Source organism: Pleurodeles waltl, chromosome 10 (assembly GCF_031143425.1).
Source record: "Pleurodeles waltl isolate 20211129_DDA chromosome 10, aPleWal1.hap1.20221129, whole genome shotgun sequence".
NCBI classification, from domain to species: domain Eukaryota; kingdom Metazoa; phylum Chordata; class Amphibia; order Caudata; family Salamandridae; genus Pleurodeles; species Pleurodeles waltl.
In genome coordinates, this window is record NC_090449.1 from 1,044,439,410 (window position 1) to 1,044,464,662 (window position 25,253).

Here is a 25,253-nt window from a genome sequence, read left to right on the forward strand (position 1 = left end):
TTTTATTTCTATCAACAGACTTTGTTTGATAATCAGAACAATGCTGCAAAAGCGGAGGAAGAAGAAGCCAAAAGTAAAAGTGACACCAACAAGAACAAAAACGATTCTAAGAAGATGTCTGTTGAGAGGGTTTACCAGAAGAAGACCCAGCTCGAGCATATCCTCCTCCGTCCAGACACATACATCGGGTCAGTGGAGCCTGTAACCCAGGTATGTTCCTTTTGCTTCTGTAAGCTTTTTGTTTTTCCAATCTTTTACATTTTTGGCAAAGTAATATTGACAGAAGAAGGCTAGACTTTAGTGCATCAATTGTGTATACTGGACAAGAATGAGCAAAGTCTAGAGATCAAGGCATTAGGTGACTGCCAGCACTCTATAGGAGAATTCAGCCACAAACATTTGGACACCTGTGTGGTATTTGTACAGCGTTCAAACCAAAAACAAGATGCTAATAGCACGTTGTTTCATTCAGGGTTGTTTATCACCTACCACTGACATTTACTTATGCTCTCTTTCCATACAGTAATGTGAATGTACACTGTTAATGCAGTGTTAATTTGGCGGTCACCTCCACCTCAGCGAAGGAACCGGCTATATGCACAATATGTTGTGGATAATCATTAATTAGTATGAAATTATATCTTGTGCTTTGGGAATGAGAAATTCTCAGATTGTTTAATTGGTTGCACCAAATAAGTGTCATATTTACATAAAAATATCTTAAATCAATTATTAGCAGCACAGTGATCTGGGTTCTATAAAGAGATGGGCATTATTGGGTCGGTTTCAGCTCTGATTTTAAATATACCTTTGATATATTAGTACTTTCATTGAATGCGTTTAACCCAAAATGGTAGTCTTGGTTGATCATTGGGCAAGTAAGTGATTCACAGCTTTTTCTCAAGTAGCAAATTAAGAACTAGAAGTCTTAAAAAAAAAAAAAAAATTAGACTACTTGAATTGAAGCTGTAATGTGGAAGTCAGTAAATTGTTTGTTTATTGGAATACCACAATTCTGAACAGTGTTCAACTCCTGCATCAACACCCACAAAGACTACAGTAATGATTGATTTTATTAACCCCCTGCCGAAAGTGCCACTGTCCTAGATAGATGGTATACAAAGATATTGGACAGAAAAGTCTGATCCACATCATTGCAGCATGCTTCATCATTGGCTCTTCTGTTCTACCTTGATAATGTATTACCACCAATGTGGTCTCAACCTCAGAGGGAGGCAGTTCAAAATAAATGGTACTAGATAAGTGAGGGAACCAGCATTCTTAGTTGAAACTACCTCTGTGTAAACCCAAAAGAATGAGCTTTATTCTGAGAGTACATCAGGCATTGTTAAAAAAAAAAATAAAAAAAAAATCAATCATGAGATGTATATAGCGATATTATTTGTCAGTCAGCTTTTCTGTCAACACGTTTAGGCCTCCTTTGATAGCCAAGTAAGGGACTCTGGCCTTCGTCAGACTAAAGAAGAATTCCTTAACAGTCTTTCACCATCTTTCCCATGCAAAACAGCAAGTGTTTTACTTTTATAACCAGTCTGTTGGAATCAGTCTGCAAATAAAAAGGAGTTAGCTTTATGTTCCATCATGCATCTGGAGTTGGAAAAAACCCAATCATAATTACTCATTTATTCGTATTGTCTCTGGGAGTTGTTGTGTTTCACATGTGAATGCAAAGCACACATGCTTAAAAAAAAAAAAAAAAAAGTGAACACACCTAAGCGGTTTAGTCCTTTACCCTTTAGTTTAGGAATGAACACTCCTCTGGTCCCATTGGGGAGAAAGGGGGCTTCTTCTGTAGTTACACACTTTGGAAAATGAGCAGATATTCTTTCTCTTCCACACTTCACATGCTTTGACTTGACATCTGGCTTTTAGAATTCATGTTTATGCTGGCCTATGACCTATTAGACCCTTCCCTCTGTTCAAATCCAATGTTATAAGAAAGGTCCTGATCCTTAGGTTACATTATCACCATCATTTTGAGACCAAAAAATACAAATATTTTGCTTTTGCATGTTTGTTTTAAAGGTGCAGGCCAGGCAGCTCCCACAGCAATAAGTTTTACAAAAACTGTCAAAACAAGAAACACATTGGCAAAACCAAAAGGCTGACCACCAATGTCGGATCTACTTGCTTTATCAATACTTGTTTATTTTCATGCTTCCCATAATCTTGTTAAATACAATAACACTGATTTTTTTTTTTTTTTGCATGCATCAACACATTTTTACTAAAGGTTGATTCAAAGAAATGTTAACTAAAATTTCACAGTAGATTAGTAAAACCTTTTTTTCCTGGTAGCATTCTTTGTGAGCATTTTATTCTGAAAGCTGAGAATCAGACTTGCTTTCAAGCTTCTTCAAATATTTGCATCTGATCAGAGACCATTCTGGGAGCATTATACCTAGTTTATTATTGTTAAGCTTCGCAAACATCTGTACACATTTTTATAATGGAACCAATCTCATTAGTGCAGTCCAAACTTACATTTCCTTTAAAGCGCTCACCCATAAATACAAGTTCGAACAGCATTAAAATATGGACACAAATATTACTCTAACTGCAGAAAATGTACTTCCCTGATCCTTTGTGGTACTGTAAACTGGCAGCCAAAGTGTTTGTGCTGCAGATGGTTGGGCCTGCTTTTCCTAAGGTCAAAATAAACCTGACCCCAAACAGTATGTCCTGCGCATCGGGCTAAAGGAATTCCATACCCCTGAAGACTGTATTCCCAGGTACACGGTCATTCATGTGTTTACATTTTCACTTGTGAACCTTTAAATGTACCTTAGCTAAACTCTGTAATATTTTGTTCCCCAGCTTTTCCCATGCCTTTCTTAGCACCACATCCTCTTATTATCTGGAATGGACTTGCCAGGTAGTTGTATTAGTCTCCCAGTCACAAATTGGGACCATTCACATATCACCTTGAAAGTCATCTGACCCCCAAAATCTTTCTGCAGGCACACCTGAACTGTGCATACCAAATTCTCGGGGCGCGTGCACCAGTTCATATTTATGATCCATTGTTCAATAATCAATAGTGACCGACTTCCCCAGAGTCGGGCAATGTCTTTCTTCTCCACTGTTACTGATATGTTACAGAACAGCTGTGTATAGTCTCTCCATGTTCTTAATAGCACTTAGTGAATATTTACTTCTGTTTTCCATCCAGCCATCCCTGTGATATGCTAACCAATATCTGACCAATACGGTCAGACCCATAGTGTGTAAAAGTTGTGCCTTGGCCTGATCACACCCTCTCAGGCACCTGTTGTTCTCTGCCCTAATCATGTGTGCGTTTCTCCTACAGGGTCCTATGACATCCAAAAGTATACTTTAGAACGCATCATCCACTAAGAAACCGCATATGTGGACGCAAAAAAAAATGAATACATTATGCAACATGCTTTTCATACACCCACCAAAGTCCAGAAATGCCATATAGCAGCAGTCGCTTGGCACACTCATACTTTTCTGTAGTGGGTGCAACAGAAGTCATTCCACAGAATGCGTTAAATGGAATTTCACACATGAAGCACCACACAGATATGCAATATAATTGGCTTTCTGATGAATCCTTATAACTGCAGATTACTCACTTTATAATACTCCATATGCACCAGACTGGATCAAGGAACTTTCTCTTGTCAGTGGTGTGTGCCGTTAATCTGCACCATGTGGCTCTTTGTTGGCTTCGTACTTCCCTGGAAGTGATGATGTGGAGCTACATATAGGCGTGACTCCTGCTCTCGGACGTCAGGTCCTTTCTTTCTGCTCCTTTTGATGCAGATCTGGAGCTCTATTCTCAACTTTGTCGGTTTTCTGACAATTTCTACACTAATTCCAGTGTGCAAGGGAACAATGTCCCCACCCAAAACGGTACTTTTAAAACTGTGCTGCATCTGCAGAAAACACATGCCGGTCATGGACCAGCTTGAGATTTTTCTCTGGAGCCTGGGCTCGGGCCACGGCTCAGAAGTTGTGCAGTGAATGTGCCCTCATGCATCCAGAGGTGATCTGTGTTTAGGTGGTGACGCATTATGTCACCAAGCACAAGAAGTAGTTGTGGCCTTCTTATAAGCCCTTTCTCCAATTTGCTGACTTGTCCGGATCCAGTGGCTCTTCATCAATAGGGCAAACTTGCAGCCCTCTGGTAAATCAAAGTTCAGATACAAACATGAGAGTGATGCTGTACTCGACCCAATTCGACCATTCTGAACCGAATGAGGCGTGAGGGCGTCACAATGTCAGTCATTCAACTTTGAGGTGTCCAGTCATGAATGGATTCCTCAATTAATCCTGATGCACCCAGCAATGCCGCAGCAGATTGAAGAGTTTAAGGCAGCTCTGGTTCAGATTTTAGGCTTGCTTTTGACACCCAAGGAAAAGCAGGGGACCCCGGATTGCCATCTACAAATCCATTTTGCTAACCCCATGAGACCTGTTAATGGCCCATTGACTTTGATACAGACTTCTGTTCTGGCTTTGAGATCTGCTGTGGTCCCTTCCACATTGTTCTTGGTACCAGTGCCACTGGAAGATTATTCAGTTCTGTTATGGATTTGTAGGACACTGAATCGTCTTTGGCTCAATCACTGCAAAATTACAAAAGCGCAAAAGCCTGTCATGCAACCCCACTCTACCCGGTGCTTCTACCTGGGCAGCCACTCCAGCAGAGGCTCTATTATCCGTTTGGCTCAGAGCAGCAACTTCAGAGGATCGCGATGATAATGAATGCTTTTCCTCTCACAGCCCATACAGATGATGTTTTGTACATGGATTTGCAAGAGACCAGTCAGCTTGATACTTCTTCTGAGGTAGGCATTGACTCGCCACTTGATCCACCATTGGAAGAAAGTGCCTCCTTAGTGGTGGTCTGGAGGACAGGAGAGATTCTGGATTTACTGCTGCCTTCAGTTGAAACCAAAACAAACGATCTGATGGAAATTGTTGTCTGGGTCAGCTACTTCTGAGCCTTTGCTTCCTTTCAACGAGACCCTCACTCATATCTATTTGAACACTTGGCCAAATTTTGGTCCTGCCCGCCTGTAAATTGGCAGGCTGACTGGCTCCTGGTGGCTCTGATTTTCCTACCAAATATCATACTCTAGAAATCCTTGTGGTTTTGTTCTCAACAAGTGAAGTAAATCCCAACTTTTATCCAACCATTTCCTCGAGATTGAAGAATTAAATTGTATTCAGAATTTTGGCAAGCATAGGTTTTCTTCCTCTAGTCTGGTTTTACAGTCGGTGAATGCAGAGTGTTTACTGGGTCGCTATACACATGCCCTGTGGAACATGACCAGTGAGATTTTGCCCGCAGTCCTGGAAGACCTTAGGGCCTCACTCGCTCAGACAGTTCATGAAGGACAACATATGGCCAAATATGTTAGGTGTGTTGTTCTAGATGCTACTTATTGTCTGGGAAGGGCAGTTGTCCCTATTGATATACTTCACAGACTCCTGTGGATTCATTCCACAGGATTTTCCTGTGATGCACAGGCTTCCCTCGTGGATATACCTTTTGATGGGTCAGGCTTTTTGGTGAAAAGGTAGACTCTACATTGGAGCACTTTAAGGAAAGTAGAGTTGTGGAGTGTGCTTTTAGTCTGAACCTTGCTTTTCCACACAAGTTCAAAATGTTCAAAAGCTGTTTCAAGGATCTGGCCTATAGAGGCTGCCTCTGCAACCAGTACAGAAGTTGCCTCAGTGCTTTCAAGGTGGTGGACTTGGGTCTGGCATACAGTACACGGCCTCCCATTCCTCTTCTCCCTACTGCGACAGCCTCCAAGCCATGCCCGTTTACTCAGTTGTGTGGCGGGAGAAACAGATACATAATTTTCTCCCAGGATAGTGAGCCATCATGTCCAACAGATGGGGCCGACAAATTATTCAGCATGACTATGCACAGTCTTTTCTCTTTTCCTTGCAAAATATTCCCCCCACATGCATGTGAATTTGACAAGTGTATGCCCATTCTTGAAGAGGTGTGGGCTTTGCTGCTCAAGGGGGTCTATGGACAGTGTACTGGACACAGAAAAAGGAGTTACACTTGCTATTTTCTGGTCCCAAAGAAGGATGCGGGGGGCTTCATGCCTATGTTTGACCTTTGGTTATTGAATGCCTTCCTGCAGAAGGAGACATTCAAAATGCTTACATTTGACCAAATCCACTCTGCCCTGGACCCAAGTGACTAAAATGTTGTTGTTGGGCTTGCAGGATGGATATCTTCACATACCCATCCTCACATCCCACAGACCGTGTCTGTAGTTCAAGGTAGGGAGTGCTCCCCTTTGGCTTTACCAGCACTCCTCAGCTGATCATGAAAGTCATGGCTGTGGACCCTGTCCACCTTTGAAGGTTGGGAATTCCCGTTTTCCCTAAACTCGCTATTCAAGGCGGGCTCGCCACAGTCAGTTGTAAACCGCCTCCTAATTGTTATGGTTCATGATCAAAGAGCTGAAGCCGCAGGTGACTCCTCCACGAAGGCTTTCATTCATTGGAACAATCTCGGATTCAGAAAATCCAGGATATTCTGGATATACTATTGTTCCAGCCTCTGTCCTAGATTATGGTGAAAGCAGCTGCAAGGATTCTTGGCCTCTTAGCCTCCTGCAACCGTTTTGTAAGCTATGCCAGGTGGCACATACAAGCTCTGCAATGGAATCTGAAGTCTGAGGGTGCCCAGTGCCAGCATCAACGAAATCTGGCAGATGTCATCCATATCTCAAAGGAGACGGCTTACAATCTGCAGTGGTGACCACTGGACTGAAATTGGTCCATCATTCAGGTCCCTCACCCTTCCCCACCCAGAGATGATGATCGTGACGCCGGGCTGAGTAGGTCACCTCGGGTAGGTGGAGAGAAGAGGACTTTGGTCTCGGCCAGAAGCTCCGCTTAACAACAATTTGCTAGAGTTATGTGCCATTCGTCTGACTGAAGTCCTTCCTGCTATTCATCAATGAGAGACTGGTATAGGTTTTAATATAAACACTATTGCAATGTGGTATTTCACAAGGAGGGCAAATTGGGTTTCTGGGTCCTAAGCCAGGAGTCCCTGCACCTCTGGGGTAGGTTGAAGCGCAAGGGTGTTGTTCTGTTAGCGAACCTCTGTACAGGTCCCTGAATGCCAGACTAAAGAACATAGCAGTTGACATCTGGCAAATTAAATGTGGCCTCTGCATCTCAAGGTGGCGCAGGGCAACTTTCAGCAGTGAGGGAGAACCCTGGTCAGTGGTTGAAACTTGTGTGTTGGGGCTTTCTGCCCAAGAAAGCTCCTTAGGTGATGCATTCTGGCTGTAATGTAGTGTGAGACTCATGCATGCTTTTCGTGCCCCCCCTCTCTCCTGTGTTAGGGAAAATATCAAGGACAACTGGACCCAAGTTATCCTGGTGGCTTTGGATTGGGTCAGGAGAGTGTGATACACTGAACTTCTGGGTATGAGCATCTGTTCTTCATGAGTATTTTCAGTTGCAGCAACAAGGCAGAGTACCCAACCTGAATCCGCGCACTGTACACCTACGTGCATAGATATTGAATGGTGGCAACTGACTGCATTTGATATGGTGCTTGAAGTAGTGCATGTTATCCTTGTTGCCAGCCACACTTACTTAAATCCTTTTATGACGACTGTGGGACAAACGTGTGGCCTGTCGTAGTGCTCTTAAGATTGAGCCCTTAAAAACAAATCTGTTTTAAGTAATTTTGTTCATTTCTTCTTTGGTCTTACAAGGTCTTACTGTGGGTGGTATTAAAGGTAATCTTTTGGCCCTTTCAGTATTTCCGATGTTTGTTTGTTGTACCAATCGTTGAAATTGTGGTGATATTTATTAGATTTGACACCTATGTCCTCTATCGAGCTCTTTGTGATGCTTACTAAAGTGGAACCTTAACTTGGTCTTGACATTTCTCATGTGTATGCCCTTGGAGCTATGACATGGTTGCTTGCTGCATCTCCTGACTTCCTTAAAGTGATTGTCACCTCGTGTGTGAACTTCCAGCACTTTCAGTGCAGCTGCTGTAACCACCTTTTTTCTGGATACGTTGGTGCTGAGATCTCTGGTGGCAGTCTTGTCAAAAGTCTTGACTCATTTTCACTTGGGGCAGCCCATCACTGTTATAACGTTCTTTGTTCCACCCAACCCACTCTATCCTCCAAAAGGAGATGATCCATCGACCGGACCTCAGGGGGGCTTTGACTTTTACATTGATTGTACTGTGTGGGTGATTCAATTTGTAGGGTTCCCCTGGCCAACAAAAGTAATGGCTGTGTTTACTCTGTCAAGGTGGCTGGTTTTCTGCATCAAAATCTGTTGCACACTGGTCAAGAAGCCGCTACCGGAAGGTCTGAGATTCTGTTCTACCAGTGGTAAGTCTGCTGCTACTTCGTTAGCCCATGGAATGCCTGCCCTTGGCATCAGCCAGGCCACAACATGGGCATCATTGCATAAGTTCACAAAGCACTACTGCCTTGACAGCGTGGTCTGACAGGAAGGGCACATTGCAGGACATTTTGGGCTGAGTCCCCTCCACAGACCCTATACCTCAGTCTGGACTACTTTGAGATCTATTCTAATGTAGGGAATCTGAGGTTAGAAGTATCCAACAGAAGAGCAAGTTACTTACTTTCAGTAACACTTCTTATGGTGGGTACGTTACCCACAAATTCCTCCATAGCCTCCCTCCGCCCTGTTCTGGGAGTGACCTTACTTTAAAAAATGTAAAAAGGTCCCAAGTAAGTGTGCAACACACTAGAGCTGAAAGGGAAAAAATAAAGTGACAGTTTGCAGGGGTGGTGCATATATGCTGCTCCTCTGTTACTTCCAGGGAGTTACAAAGCAACACTGCTCCATCTAGTGGCACACTGGAGCACTGCTGAAGAAAATAATCTGGATCTAGTCTGGCACCTGGGGAATACTATAAGGCGAGGAAGGTGCAGTTTGCTAGATTATGCACCAGGAAGAGCGTTAATAAACGTAAAGTGACTTGTTAATCCCTGCACACTCAACAGCACACACTGCCAGAAACATCACATTCATGTTTTCACCTTCATGCCTATGGCCAGGTCTACTTACCTAGTAGGTTCAAACGTTATCTGTTCAAACATTTATAAGTTCTCCAACTTCAGATCTGTTGTTAAACAATATACCCACAGCTTCATGAATAAAGACTGCCTTGAAATGGCAAGTGAGTAATACGTTTGACATGTGGCAGGAATAACAGAAGCATGTTTAAAAGTCTCCTTGAATGCTCAGGGTTATAAGACCGTATAAGTGGTAGAATTCTCACTTTATGAAAAAGACCACTTATAGACAATGAAAATTCTGCAAGCTGCGGATGTGTGTTTGTAGTAAAGTCTCTGAGTTTCCTCCTGGGGCTTTGCCCTTATGTGAGAGCCATGCTGCTTGTAGGAATGCCACTTTTGGCTGCATGTCTGTTTTAAGGGTCTTGAAACCGTAGCTTCCACCGTAATTCCACATTTAGGATTTGCATGCTATGCCAAGCAGGGTACATTGTCCCTGTAGCTTAGCCCAGGGCTGTGCCTGATCCCACAAAGACAGTGGTAATTCTGGCCACCAAAATGATGGTTATACAATCCACATATTTTATTCCAGTATGATGGTACTTTGAGTGGTGGGGATTTCTGAGTGGAAAAAGGCCATTTCAGCTTAAAATCTTGGACTACATAACCCAAGGTTGTGTTGTCAGTTGCAATAGAATAAGTTTGTATTGCCCCAAACCACACTGGCACAATATCAAGAGATTTGAATAGCTCTGTTTGCATGCAAAGGTGCTCATGCTTATATGTCGGCTGCTATGGACATCCAGGCAAAATCCTAGACGCGTTGTAAGTTTTAAGAAACTCAACTCCTTTAGTTTCAATGAAAAACACAAACGTGCACAAAATCACTCCGTGGTTTTTTTTTTTTTGTTTTTTTTTTGGGCAGCTTTACAGAAAACAGATGACTGCTTCCTAAGGATTTTAGTTGGTGTTCAGCTATGGATATTTATTCCTCGTTTGCTGTTTTCTAGCCATTTTTGCATTTGATTCAGCCTGAATCTTTTAGTGTGTGGATGTTTTGTAGATTTTTGCAACAGCTCCTACCTAGTCGAGTTCCAACGGAGGCTTTCATGATGAGTTAATTTTACGTAGTTGACTATCTGGGCAATATGTTTAAAATGATTATAGTTGGACTTGATAGGTTGCACAGAATCGGGCTTGACTGTATGATCAGTATTACATTTTTACAACACCCTTATGCCTTGAAAAGAAAAGGGCTTTATGTGGGCATCACAAATTACTGATTAGAGTTTCTATTGTTAAGGATGTCTTTACTAATTGAAATGGTTAGGCAAGATCTTTAAAAAAAAAAAAATATATATATATATATATATTTACTGGAGCAATGGTAAATTTCTGAATTGGAACTATAAAACCTTTGCAATTGTTAGTCAGTTTAAAATAGAGATTTGGTTAGAATTTATGAAAACAAATGTATAAACTAAATTGATATGTGCATTTTAAGCAACAGATTGTGTCTTAGATTGTGTTTATTAGCAGTTTGTTTTGAAATCCAGGGCAGTGAACTTGAGCCATCTTATGATGATATAACTGGGCAAAATCAAGCAGCAGCAAACAGATATATGTGAAAGTATGTATTGGCTGTATAGACATTGGGAGGCAACCACAAGCATTCTGATGATGCTCTTGAGTATGCATTGTACCATCTTTTTCATCCTAATTACTCACCAGTTGAGAGAGATACGGCAGTTGATCAACAGCTCTTTCCTTACTGACATATTTCTTATAAGGCAACCATATGGTATCAAACCTAGGCATCTTATCTGATATTATGGCAGAATGTCTTTCCATTGTATGATTTAGTCCATCAAAGTGAGATTCCAGGGGAAAGAGGGCCTGTTCTAGTCTACCTGTCATAAGAGAGTGGGTCAACAATTTACCCCACGTCTCTCCAGAAAGTTTTGAATGTGAAATCTGTATATTTTTATGCAGTCAGCAACAACTGCTACTCTTCTAGAAGTGTTCATAGGATTGTTTTTACCATTTTCTTTCCTTCTTTTATGTAGCTCAAACCTGTGTGGTAATTCTTCTCAAAGGAACATTTAAAAATGTTTTACCTAAAAAATCTTACATGTGTATTTATTAACTATTATTTTTCAAATTTGTGCTGCAACACTACCATACCACCCCTTTCTGATAATCCATTAATCATATCTCCATTTACCATTCTCCCGTTTTGATTTTAATTTAATCAACATGAGACCTTCCCATTTTTGCTTAGTGTTTTTGATGTTTCAGAGTTAGTTTCCTGAACATAGTTGTATAGAGTAACGGATCAGAGAAAAACAATTTGCCCATTTTTTTAAATTTTTTTTTTACTTCTAATACCATTTTTCATTTTCAAGGTTTTTATTGTAATTGAAGAAAGTTTTGCAATCTTTAATACTGGCATTACAACCTTGAAGAAACAAGACTTGTAACAACACTGAAAACCACACAACAAATAAAGCTTTTTCCTCCTATACACATCTTGTTTTCTCCCCACAGCCTGTTTCTCCATCTATGTAGTATCCTTCTAGAAAACTGAAACATGCTGCAACTGTACTTAAGATAACAGCTAATGTATTAGTACTCTGGTTTCCTCCGTACTCCATGGCCACTTACACAGCTAATCAAGATTACTCAACGATTATCAAAACCATTTGTTTTGATGTTGTCCAGTTTCTCTGTACCTATTAACAGATCTTTTGCAACCAGAGAAGATTGCTTATCGGTCCTCTGTAGACTTCGTGTTACTGATACAAGCACCTACAAGTTGATCTTTCCTCTGAAAATATGTTTGAAGTTGAGTTTTACTTTACGCCACTGTGTAGAAATGATCTCATGTGAAATCTTTTTTGTGGCTGTAACCTTTGAGGTAAATTCCTTTTGAATCATTGATTACAGAACAAAGTAAAGGACAAATGCCCTTTTAATATACAATTGGTTACTTGATTTGTTTCAGGCTAGCCCAACATTGGCTATTTTACCATATCGTACCATCAATCTTGCTTCGGTTTTTATTTCTCTGCTTCGATCCTGTGCTGATTTGGCGGATGAAATATTACACAGTCCAGTTATGTCAGCATTTGTAATGTGTTGACCATTTGCTAGAACAAGCAATAAAACGGTTAGTGCTGGTTCTATAGTGTTTCAAGACATACAATAGAGATGTTAACTTTAGAGACTTCATACTCCTTCCATGACAGGAAAAGCAGCATTGGTAGTATTTTGATTCATCCCCGTTTCACACATTTGTAGAGCAGCAACATGGACTGCTGTGCATGATTTTTGCTTAATGAACTGACTAGCACCATTCCCATGTTTCAAACATGTACTGGCATAGCGAGAAATCCAAGCTCTACTCTGTATGACATCACAAGTCTAGAATATACACTGCGTTTTTGGCTGCAGTGTCTTGGTTTCCTAAATTAAGCATGAAGAATTGCATACATCTAATCGGTATCTTTTCTAGTCATTTCTAGTTTTAGCCTAATATAGAGCATGTGCTGTGTGTTGCAAGATGTATTGCTATCTTAAAACGGGCTTAGAGTCCACCAGTTGCTTGCCATTGGTTAGCTTCGTCACTCACACTTGCTTGCTGCTTATTGCTCAGCCTCCATAAGCTGTCCTTCCTCTTCCTGTGTTTGTTCCTCCTCTGGAGCATGGGTACATTACTGTGTCCTCCCACAGCTCACTTTTTCAGTCACTACTTGGTTCTTTTTGTTTAATTACTCTAAAAGAGTGCATGTGTTTTCTAGCTGTCTCCCTCATGTACTTCTCCCCCTCTGTGTTCGTTTTTCTCCTCTCCCTCAGTTACCTTTTTGCTCCCTCCCAGCCCACCTTTGAATGCCATTTTTACTTCAACTCCCCTCGGTTGTCCCTGTCCTGCCCCCCCCCGCCCACCCCCTCGGTTGTCCCTGTCCTGCAACCCCCCCCGCCCACCCTCTCGGTTGTCCCTGTCCTGCAACCCCCTCGCCCACCCCCTCGGTTGTCGCTGTCCTGCCCTATCTCACCCACATTTTCCATTGTCTCGTGGGTCCTCTCACTCTCCCTCCCTCTGTGCTGTTTCTTCCCCAACTCACTCCCTTATTTTTATTTTTTTTAAATAAAAAATGTGCAGAGATGAGACCTTTTGGCATTGCCTCTGCTTGTTCCGTTTTTCGGTAGGGTCTGTGTTGTGAAATACTCACCAGTGTTACTAGGAAATAGTAAGTATTGCACAGTATACTGCCCTTTACGTCCACCAGCATGACTGATTATGTTTTCTGGTTCCTCAGAAACCGTTAGAGATGTGAGAGCTGCAGGGTGGCTTACAATACCTATTGTTAAAATGCATTTTATTGTTTCTCATTGACCCACTAAAAGATAGTTTGTGTTATAAAACAAATACTGTGGCTTTTAAGTGAAAATATCTTAAATACCTCCTTAAATGAATGTCTTTGTTTTAGACACAATTTCAATCCAGTTGCTTACACCTTGTTTCCTGATTGTTGCCCTGGTTACTGCTCTCGATGTAGTATGTAATTTAATGTTTTTAAGTTTTGCATGGAGTGAAATGTTCGATTCATTATTGTGTTTTCCTTTTTGTCTTCAGTCAATGTGGGTTTATGATGAAGAGATCGGAATGAATTGTAGAGAAATTACCTTTGTACCTGGACTGTACAAGATTTTCGATGAAATTTTAGGTAGGTTCATCTTGTCACTTTTGTTTACCTACCTGTGGAATTGAATTTGTATTTGCTTGAGCTCTGAAAAAGCTCATATGTTTAATGTTGATTGAAACACGTTGCTTTAAAGTTAAGAAAGATAAAACTGCATATCGTACATGGTTTCTTGTCATGTACTATTTTCAATTGATCGTAAAGATATCGGCAAGTCCTGAAGCGTTTCCATTAATCACTGGGTGGGCCACCTCCAGTAACGAGCAGAGCGCACTCAACGACTGGTCGACATCGAGGTCAGCAGCCTAGCCTCAAGCCTCCCTAACAGGGCTGTTTCTACCCTCTCTCCAACATTGAAATATCCTCTGCCCGCTCCCCTGCAGTGTGTCAGGATTGCCACCTTTATCGGTGCGGATTCTTTGAGTAAGGGTTGTGAACTAGAAAGGGCAGCCGTTAATGCTTGGGTACACGAACAGAGAGCTGAATCCACTCACACCTACACTATACATTTAATGTCCAAGTCCTCTCACTTAAATCAGCGGTGTGGTTGGGCTTGTAAAATAGGGAAGGTACAGGAGGGTCTTGAAACAATATTCAGAGATAACATAAAACGCATCATACATCAATGTTTTCCCCAAGCTCAAATGCAGGTCGCTCGCCAGTTAATTTACGTACTTTATGTAGGTTTTTTTTAAATGTTTGTCTGGGCAAATTCGGTCTGATTCCCGCCTGTACTACAAATGAGTGAGGGTGTGCTGCCCTCTAGCGGTGTATCCAGTCGGGTCGTGGATGCAGGGCTGAAGGCACGTGGGAAGGAGGCAGCACAGGATGCCTGAGTGAGGCCAGCATGCTGTTAGCACACCAAAACAAGCAGTGGCATAACTCCAAGGGTGGGTTTGCAGCCCGGGTATCTGCAGAATCCATCTGTGGGCTTCTCCATGTACAGGGAGTGCAGAATTATTAGGCAAGTTGTATTTTTGAGGATTAATTTTATTATTGAACAACAACCATGTTCTCAATGAACCCAAAAAACTCATTAATATCAAAACTGAATATTTTTGGAAGTAGTTTTTAGTTTGTTTTTAGTTTTAGCTATGTTAGGGGGATATCTGTGTGTGCAGGTGACTATCACTGTGCATAATTATTAGGCAACTTAACAAAAAAAATGTTATACCCATTTCAATTATTTTTCATTACCAGTGAAACCAATATAACATCTCAACATTCACAAATATACATTTCTGACATTCAAAAACAAAACAAAAACAAATCAGTGACCAATATAGCCACCTTTCTTTGCAAGGACACTCAAAAGCCTGCCATCCATGGATTCTGTCAGTGTTTTGATCTGTTCACCATCAACATTGCGTGCAGCAGCAACCACAGCCTCCCAGACACTGTTCAGAGAGGTGTACTGTTTTCCCTCCTTGTAAATCTCACATTTGATGATGGACCACAGGTTCTCAATGGGGTTCAGATCAGGTGAACAAGGAGGCCATGTCATTAGATTTCCTTCTTTTATACCCTTTCTTGCCAGCCACGCTGTGGAGTACTTGGACGCGTGTGATGGAGCATTGTCCTGCATGAAAATCATGTTTTTCTTGAAGGATGCAGACTTCTTCCTGTACCACTGCTTGAAGAAGGTGTCTTCCAGGAACTGGCAGTAGGACTGGGAGTTGAGCTTGACTCCATCCTCAACCCGAAAAGGCCCAACAAGCTCATCTTTGATGATACCAGCCCAAACCAGTACTCCACCTCCACCTTGCTGGCGTCTGAGTCGGACTGGAGCTCTCTGCCCTTTACCAATCCAGCCACGGGCCCATCCATCTGGCCCATCAAGACTCACTCTCATTTCATCAGTCCATAAAACCTTAGAAAAATCAGTCTTGAGATATTTCTTGGCCCAGTCTTGACGTTTCAGCTGGTGTGTCTTGTTCAGTGGTGGTCGTCTTTCAGCCTTTCTTACCTTGGCCATGTCTCTGAGTATTGCACACCTTGTGCTTTTGGGCACTCCAGTGATGTTGCAGCTCTGAAATATGGCCAAACTGGTGGCAAGTGGCATCGTGGCAGCTGCACGCTTGACTTTTCTCAGTTCATGGGCAGTTATTTTGCGCCTTGGTTTTTCCACACGCTTCTTGCGACCCTGTTGACTATTTTGAATGAAACGCTTGATTGTTCGATGATCACGCTTCAGAAGCTTTGCAATTTTAAGAGTGCTGCATCCCTCTGCAAGATATCTCACTATTTTTTACTTTTCTGAGCCTGTCAAGTCCTTCTTTTGACCCATTTTGCCAAAGGAAAGGAAGTTGCCTAATAATTATGCACACCTGATATAGGGTGTTGATGTCATTAGACCACACCCCTTCTCATTACAGAGATGCACATCACCTAATATGCTTAATTGGTAGTAGGCTTTCGAGCCTATACAGCTTGGAGTAAGACAACATGCATAAAGAGGATGATGTGGTCAAAATACTCATTTGCCTAATAATTCTGCACTCCCTGTAGTGCATGAACCACTCCTTCACTGCAAACCGGGTAAAGGGGAGATGGGTGACTACAGCAGCCTTTGCAGGCTCACTCTGGAAGCCTTCATCTCGCAGTGTGAGAGAAGAGTATGTAATCTAATGTGATGTTAGTTATGTTTTTTTCCAATTTTAAAACATGGGTACTTTGGACAGAGCCCATTGCTTTCTGCAGTGTTTGCTGCAATACATTGTTTTGCTCTTTTACTATGGCAGTCAGTACCTTTTTTTCCTTCTATCTGCAAATAAGACACTGTAGGCTTACACTTGCAATACAGTTGCTATGAAACTGAGGAATGATGACAGAAAAGGCCGAATTGAAGTGTCTCCCTTAGCAGTTTGCTCTCTGGTGGAGATGCCATGACAAATTCCCTTGAAGCGAAATCTGATCTGACCTCAGTAGCATTGTATTGAGATGACTAGTTGCATGATGGCTGGCTTTATTGGTTATGGTTATAATTCATCCGTTGTGTAAGTATGGAAATATTAGTCATATGTTGGTTCCAAAATATCGTGTGTAGAAGTAATGCAAATGTGCATACTGCATGTGTAGCTTTTCGTTTTTCCAATGTTTCCCCTTTAAACCCCCCCATTTATTTATTGGGATAAGCCCTACTCTTTCTTACCCTGAAATTGACTAACCCCTCCTTTAACTTAGCACATTCTCTGTTTCTAGGGTGGTGAATTAATTGCAGTAGATTGAGTACAACGTTCACCTACTTTACTGGGTGCCCATCCTGAAATTCTCACATTTTTGTGTCCCTTTGTTCTAAACTTCAGACAGACAATTCTTCCAGTTCAAATTCCAAATACTCCCTTTTCTGTGAATAAGACTTTAGAGTTTGCACTCACAAAATGTGAATGTGGTCTTGCACATCTATTTTTTTGTTTTTGTTTTGCATAATTTGCGGACTACCGAACCTGAAATGTTGAAATGTTTTGATCAGAAGCTGGCAACTGGTCCAACTTGTTTCTCTTTGGTTTCGTTTTTTTTAGTTGTATTTAATTCCATCCAGTTTATTTAAGCTGGTCATCTGATTGTCAGTGAAGAACTGATCACTCTAGCTTTTCGTGTCATTTTTGTGTGTCGTAGAATGGGCAGTGAAACAAATGTTCCTTCTAGCAGGACGGTCACCTCACCTCCTGATAAAGCATTTGTGGGATTCTAAGGAAACTCATTCTGCAGCTCTAGAAAAAAGCATTTCGGGTTGCTTATCTTTGGTCACGTATATCTGGAAGAAATTTTCTAAAAATCAAATCTTTGTGCATTTAGTACTATTCAGTGTATTGAATAGGAAAGACCATGAATTAATGCCCACCTAGAACCGTTGTCATTCTGTGAAAAGGATGCTGAAATATAATCCCATATCAACAAGTTATCCATGCAAACTACTGTCTACCTTCATGTGAACAAAAGATTAACATTTAGAAAACGGAGTTCCCTACTTTTCTGCTGTGCAGCCGTACATGAGCAAGGGCAGTGTGCTCGCAACCGCTCTTACTCGTTGTATGGCAGGTCCTGCTCCAATATCTCCAAGGTCCTTTAGGTTCATGATTGATCAGGCAGCCCACGCTCCATTTCATTGTGAATTTAATCATGCTCATTTCCTCAGTACTAACCCACAGACTTGTAATGTCTTCTCATTTTTCTCCATTCAGCCCCAACTGAATAATGATCCTCATCCATGGGGGAAGTCTCTGAAGTAGGGTTGACTTTAGAAAATGTGCTTGAAGGTTTTTTTTTTTTTTGTATATGAGCTTATTCGTCTAATACAAGCTACCCAAAGGGCATTGAAGTGCCCTACTGTGTTAAAGACAGATATGTAATCTTAATATTTCTATGTGGGACTGCTAGGTTTTAGAATTGGGATGGACACTTAGCTACACTGCAGCTTAGTGATCTGTTAAGAGGTGCCTTGTATGCTATGAAGGTATCTCCCTTCTGGAACCTTGAACTCTTTTACATTTCTTTTTTTTTTTTTATATAAGTAGAGACCGTGCTTGTGGGTGATCCAGAGAAAGAGATGCTTTGGAGATAGAAAACATTCCAGGTTTACACTCTGTCTTTAGAAGGATGGCAGTTGAACCCACCCCATGGGAATTCACATCCCAACAAGCTACTGATCAAAGAACTCTAGGAAAGGAAAACATACACCTTTGCTGATGAAGCTTGGTATATGCCCTGGATTTTGTTTGTTCACTGATTGTTCCTGTAGTCATCACGTCACTATAAAGAATCCTGCCAGAGATTACGTTTTCTTAAATAGTTTAATAACTACAGTGTTTTTAGATCTTTTAAAGGTGGGAGCTCCTGTGTTATGTGGTCCTTCTACCAAAGAGAGACAGTGCTGTTGTTCCAGCCTTCTATATAGTTTTCACTGTAACAATGTTTGGGTTGGGTCCTCGGTAAGCTCATGTTTCTGAGGAACTTAAAAACAAATAATTAAGACATTAGATTTTCCTTTGTGGATGTTTGATTTTGTTAGCAGTCACGTGTTTGTTACGGTTAAAAAGTTGAATTTCAATGCTGGATGTCCAAATTGTGCCTAAATATCATCGTACCTAAATGTATGTATCCTAAAATAAAATGAGACACACATGTTGCCTGGTTGTGAATGTTTGAAGTTATTGGGTAAATTAATTGTTCTAAAAACCCGTTTGTTTTGTAGTAAATGCAGCTGACAATAAACAAAGGGACAAGAACATGAACTGTATAAAAATTTCCATTGATCCGTAAGTAGAAGCATGCTTCCACAGTTTATCATCATTTTGAGGAATTGGTTAAATATTGTTTCCAGTTCTTGAACGATAATTTTCACTTTCGCTTTTTAGAAAAGGAAGATTCCAACCATAATCGCCCACTTTGATTTTGCCCAGACATCACTGTCAATGATAGAGGCTTGGATAGTCCTAATGATTGGTTCCTAGGGAGATGTATATTATGGGCTTATGTGGTGAAAATATATTTTTCACTCCTAATACTTCTTTCAAAATGTATATCTTTTGGAATGTGCCACGTCCCTGTTTGGGTTTAAATGATTTGGTGTTTGTTGTTAAACCCGAGCCCTGGTGTTAAATTTAACTTGCAAGTCATGTGCCCACTGGCAATTTCTTTCTTCGTCCAGTACGTTAAGGACATTCCTCCAGTTGCTATGCTGTATTGTGTATGAATTTCCTTTTGTTTTTGCACTTTTCTTTCTTAGTATATTTTGTTCAACATTTCTTTGTGCTCAAAGCATTTTTCAAACATAATGTTCGATGGCATCTGTCGCTGTAGATACGCATGTTCTGCAATAGCTCGCCATCTGGTGTTGGGCCGGAGTGTTACAAGTTGTTTTTCTTCGAAGAAGTCTTTCGAGTCACGGGACCGAGTGACTCCTCCTTTTGTCTCCATTGCGCATGGGCGTCGACTCCATCCTCGATTGTTTTTTTTCCGCCATCGGGTTCGGACGTGTTCCTGTCGCTCCGAGTTTCGGAACGGAAAAAATAGTTAATTTCGGAAGATTTTCGTCGGTATTGTTGCGTTCGGGATCGGCGTACTTAGATTCAACACCGCATCGAAGATCGAAGAGCTCCGGTGCCCTTCGGGGTAGTTTTTCGATCCTCCGTCGGGGCCTGGTCGGCCCGACCGCGTGCTGAGGAACGCCGATGGAACGGACCCCGTTCCGTTTCTGCCCCAAATGCCACAATAAATACCCCTACACAGACCAACACTTGGTCTGCAACCTGTGCCTGTCACCTGAGCACAGCGAAGACACCTGCGAGGCCTGTCGTGCGTTCCGGTCCCGAAAAACACTCCGAGACCGTCGAGCCAGAAGACTTCAAATGGCGTCCGCACCGACAGCCCAACGGGAGTTCGAGGAACAGGAAGAGGAAGGTACCTTCTCGATCCAAGACTCAGACTCCGAAGGATTCGACGATACACAAACCGTGAGTAAGACGTCGAAAACCACACAAAGAAACATTTACAAGGCCCAGGGGACGCCACTGCCACCAGGCCATGGCTCAACCCATAAAATCGGTGACCGACCGTCGGCACCGAAAAAGGCCCAAACAGTGCCGAGATCGTCCGACTCCGGTCGAGACACCGGCACGCAGCCTTCTCGGGACCGAGAAAGTGCTGGAGACAAGCCTCGACACCGAGATGCCGGTGTGGACACGGCTCGACGCCGAGACAGCGGCACCGAAACAGATCGACGCCGAGAGGCTTCGGCACCGAAAAGGAAAAAAGTCACCTCGGAGCCGAAAAAACACGCAGACACAGTTTCGACGCCGAAACAAACTGCAAGCGACCCAGCTTCAGGCTCTTATACAGAAGAGCACTCGCTAACCTCCCAAATGCAGAAGCATAGGTTTGAGGAAGAGCTACAAGCAACTGATGCGGACCATACGCAAAAGCGTATCTTCATTCAGCAGGGGACAGGAAAAATAAGCACCCTTCCCCCCATTAGGAGAAAGAGAAGGTTGGAGTTCCAGGCGGAACAAGTACCACAACCAAAAGTGGTGAAAAGAGTTACACCACCACCCTCTCCTCCGCCCGTGATTAACGTTTCACCAGCACAAACGCCATCACACTCCCCAGCTCACACCACCATGAGCCAGGGTGACCAAGACCAGGACGCATGGGACCTATACGACGCCCCAGTGTCAGATAACAGCCCAGAGGCATACCCTACAAAACCATCTCCACCAGAAGACAGCACCGCGTACTCTCAGGTGGTGGCTAGAGCAGCACAATTTCACAACGTAAGCCTCCACTCAGAACAGGTCGAGGATGATTTCCTGTTCAACACACTCTCCTCCACCCACAGCTCCTACCAAAGCCTGCCTATGCTCCCTGGTATGCTCCGGCACGCAAAAGACATATTTAAGGACCCGGTCAAAAGTAGGGCAATCACACCAAGGGTGGAAAAAAAGTATAAGCCGCCTCCTACAGACCCGGCTTTCATCACAACACAGCTGCCACCAGACTCTTGTTGTAGGAGCAGCTAGGAAAAGGGCCAACTCTCACACATCTGGAGATGCACCACCCCCAGATAAAGAAAGCCGCAAGTTTGATGCAGCTGGTAAAAGTCGCAGCACAAGCTGCAAACCAGTGGCGCATCGCGAACTCCCAGGCACTACTTGCGCGCTATGACAGAGCCCACTGGGACGAGATGCAACATCTCATTGAACATCTGCCCAAAGACTTCCAAAATAGGGCAAAACAAGTGGTTGAGGAGGGACAGGCCATCTCCAACAACCAGATCCGCTCCTCCATGGACGCTGCAGATACAGCTGCACGGACAATTAATACATCTGTAACTATCAGAAGGCATGCATGGCTCCGAACGTCTGGATTTAAACCAGAGATTCAACAAGCAGTTCTCAATATGCCTTTTAATGAAAAAGAACTGTTCGGTCCAGAAGTGGACACAGCGATTGAGAAACTCAAAAAAGATACGGACACTGCCAAAGCCATGGGCGCACTCTACTCCCCGCAGAGCAGAGGGAATTACAGCTCATTCCGTAAAACGCCCTTTCGAGGGGGGTTTCGGGGTCAAAGCACACAAGCCAGCACCTCACAAGCCACACCGTCCAGTTACCAAGGACAGTATAGAGGAGGTTTTCGGGGACAATATAGAGGAGGGCAATTCCCTAGAAATAGAGGAAGATTCCAAAGCCCCAAAACCCCTACTACTAAACAGTGACTCACATGTCACTCACCCCCTCCACACAACACCAGTGGGGGGACGAATAGGTCATTATTACAGAGCATGGGAGAAAATCACTACAGACACTTGGGTTCTAGCAATTATCCAACATGGTTACTGCATAGAATTTCTACAGTTCCCTCCAAACATACCACCAAAAGCACAAAATTTAACAACACACCATTCCAATCTCCTAGAGATAGAAGTGCAGGCACTATTGCAAAAGAATGCAATCGAATTAGTGCCAAACACACAAATAAACACAGGAGTTTACTCACTGTACTTTCTGATACCAAAGAAGGACAAAACACTGAGACCAATCCTAGACCTCAGAGTAGTCAACACTTTCATCAAATCAGACCACTTCCACATGGTCACACTACAAGAAGTATTGCCATTGCTAAAACTGCACGACTACATGGCAACTTTAGACCTCAAGGATGCTTATTTCCATATACCAATTCACCCATCGCACAGGAAATACCTAAGGTTTGTATTCAAAGGAATACATTACCAATTCAAGGTACTGCCTTTCGGATTAACAACCGCACCAAGAGTCTTTACCAAATGTCTAGCGGTAGTCGCTGCACACATCAGAAGGCAGCAAATACATGTGTTCCCATATCTAGACGACTGGCTAATCAAGGCCCATTCGTTAATAGAGTGCTCAAATCACACAAATCATATCATACAAACCCTCTTCAAACTAGGGTTCACCGTCAATTTCACAAAATCCAAGATTCGGCCACGCAAGGTACAACAATACCTGGGAGCCATAATAGACACATCAAAAGGAGTAGCCACTCCAAGTCCACAAAGAATTCAAAATTTCAACACCATCATACAACGCATGTATCCAACACAAAAGATACAAGCAAAGATGGTATTACAACTCCTAGGCATGATGTCATCATGCATAGCCATTGTCCCAAACGCAAGACTGCACATGAGGCCCTTACAACAATGCCTAGCATCACAGTGGTCTCAAGCACAGGGTCACCTTCTAGATCTGGTGTTAATAGACCGCCAAACTTACCTCTCGCTTCTGTGGTGGAACAACATAAATTTAAACAAGGGGCGGCCTTTCCAAGACCCAGTGCCACAATACGTAATAACAACAGATGCTTCCATGACAGGGTGGGGAGCACACCTCGATCAACACAGCATACAAGGACAATGGAACGTACATCAAACAAAACTGCATATCAATCACCTAGAACTTCTTGCAGTTTTTCAAGCACTAAAAGCTTTCCAACCAATAATAGTTCACAAATACATTCTCGTCAAAACAGACAACATGACAACAATGTATTATCTAAACAAGCAGGGAGGGACGCACTCCACGCAGTTAAGCATGTTAGCACAAAAAATTTGGCATTGGGCAATTCACAACCAAATTCGCCTAATTGCACAGTTTATACCAGGGATACAAAATCAACTCGCAGACAATCTCTCTCGAGATCACCAACAGGTCCACGAATGGGAAATTCACCCCCAAATACTGAACACTTATTTCAAACTCTGGGGAACACCTCAGATAGACTTGTTTGCGACAAGGGAGAACGCAAAATGCCAAAACTTCGCATCCAGATACCCACACAAACAATCCCAAGGCAATGCCCTATGGATGAACTGGTCAGGGATATTTGCTTACGCTTTTCCTCCTCTCCCTCTCCTTCCTTACCTGGTAAACAAACTCAGTCAAAGCAAACTCAAACTCATATTGATAGCACCAACTTGGGCAAGGCAACCCTGGTACACAACGCTGCTAGACCTATCAGTGGTACCCTGCATCAAATTGCCCAACAGGCCAGATCTGTTGACACAGCACAACCAAAAGATCAGACACCCAGATCCAGCATCGCTGAATCTAGCAATCTGGCTCCTGAAATCCTAGAATTCGGGCACTTACAACTTACCCAAGAATGTATGGAAGTCATAAAACAAGCAAGAAGGCCATCCACCAGGCACTGCTATGCAAGTAAATGGAAGAGGTTTGTTTGCTACTGCCATATTAATCAAATACAACCATTACACACAACTCCAGAACATGTAGTGGGTTACTTGCTTCACTTACAAAAATCTAACCTAGCTTTCTCTTCCATTAAGATTCACCTTGCAGCAATATCTGCATACCTGCAGACTACCTATTCAACTTCCCTATATAAAATACCAGTCATTAAAGCATTCATGGAGGGCCTTAGGAGAATTATACCACCAAGAACACTACCTGTTCCTTCATGGAACCTAAATGTTGTCCTAACTAGACTTATGGGTCCACCTTTTGAACCCATGCACTCCTGCGACATACAGTTCCTAACCTGGAAGGTGGCATTTCTCATCGCCATTACTTCCCTGAGAAGAGTAAGCGAGATTCAGGCGTTTACTATACAGGAACCTTTTATACAACTACACAAAAATAAAGTCGTCCTAAGGACCAATCCTAAATTTTTGCCAAAGGTTATTTCACCGTTCCATCTAAATCAAACAGTGGAACTTCCGGTGTTCTTTCCACAGCCAGATACCGTAGCTGAAAGGGCACTACATACATTAGATGTCAAAAGAGCATTAATGTATTACATTGACAGAACAAAGAACATCAGAAAGACTAAACAACTCTTTATTGCATTTCAAAAACCTCATGCAGGAAACCCAATTTCAAAACAAGGTATAGCCAGATGGATAGTTAAATGCATCCAAATCTGCTACCTTAAAGCTAAACGACAGCTGCCCATTACACCAAGGGCACACTCAACCAGAAAGAAAGGTGCTACCATGGCCTTTCTAGGAAACATCCCAATGTAAGAAATATGTAAGGCAGCCACATGGTCTACGCCTCACACATTCACCAAGCACTACTGTGTAGACGTGTTATCCGCACAACAAGCCACAGTAGGTCAAGCTGTATTAAGGACATTATTTCAGACTACTTCCACTCCTACAGGCTGATCCACCGCTTTTGGGGAAATAACTGCTTACTAGTCTATTGCAGAACATGCGTATCTACAGCGACAGATGCCATCGAACTGAAAATGTCACTTACCCAGTGTACATCTGTTCGTGGCATCAGTCGCAGTAGATTCGCATGTGCCCACCCGCCTCCCCGGGAGCCTGTAGCAGTTTGGAAGTTACCTTCAATTATTTATATATGTATCATCTCAACCTTAAATAAGTGCATACTTAGTCACTCCATTGCATGGGCACTATTACTACAATTCAACTCCTACCTCACCCTCTGCGGGGAAAAACAATCGAGGATGGAGTCGACGCCCATGCGCAATGGAGACA

General features: G+C 42.5%; 1 protein-coding gene and 1 non-coding gene across 3 annotated transcripts in view; both read left to right on the plus strand.

Moving 5' to 3' along the window:
* TOP2B (DNA topoisomerase II beta) overlaps positions 1–25,253 on the plus strand; it is a 485,217-nt gene that overhangs the window by 90,503 nt on the left and 369,461 nt on the right. For both annotated transcript variants that reach the window (XM_069212028.1, XM_069212029.1), the window contains exons 2-4: positions 19–210; positions 13,681–13,771; positions 18,942–19,005. In XM_069212028.1, the coding sequence (XP_069068129.1) occupies positions 19–210; positions 13,681–13,771; positions 18,942–19,005 (347 nt within the window). The remainder of the gene's footprint in view (positions 1–18; positions 211–13,680; positions 13,772–18,941; positions 19,006–25,253) is intronic.
* Positions 16,561–16,673, plus strand: LOC138262528 (small nucleolar RNA SNORD89). The gene has a single exon (XR_011199250.1). It is a non-coding gene; the product is annotated as a small nucleolar RNA SNORD89 (small nucleolar RNA).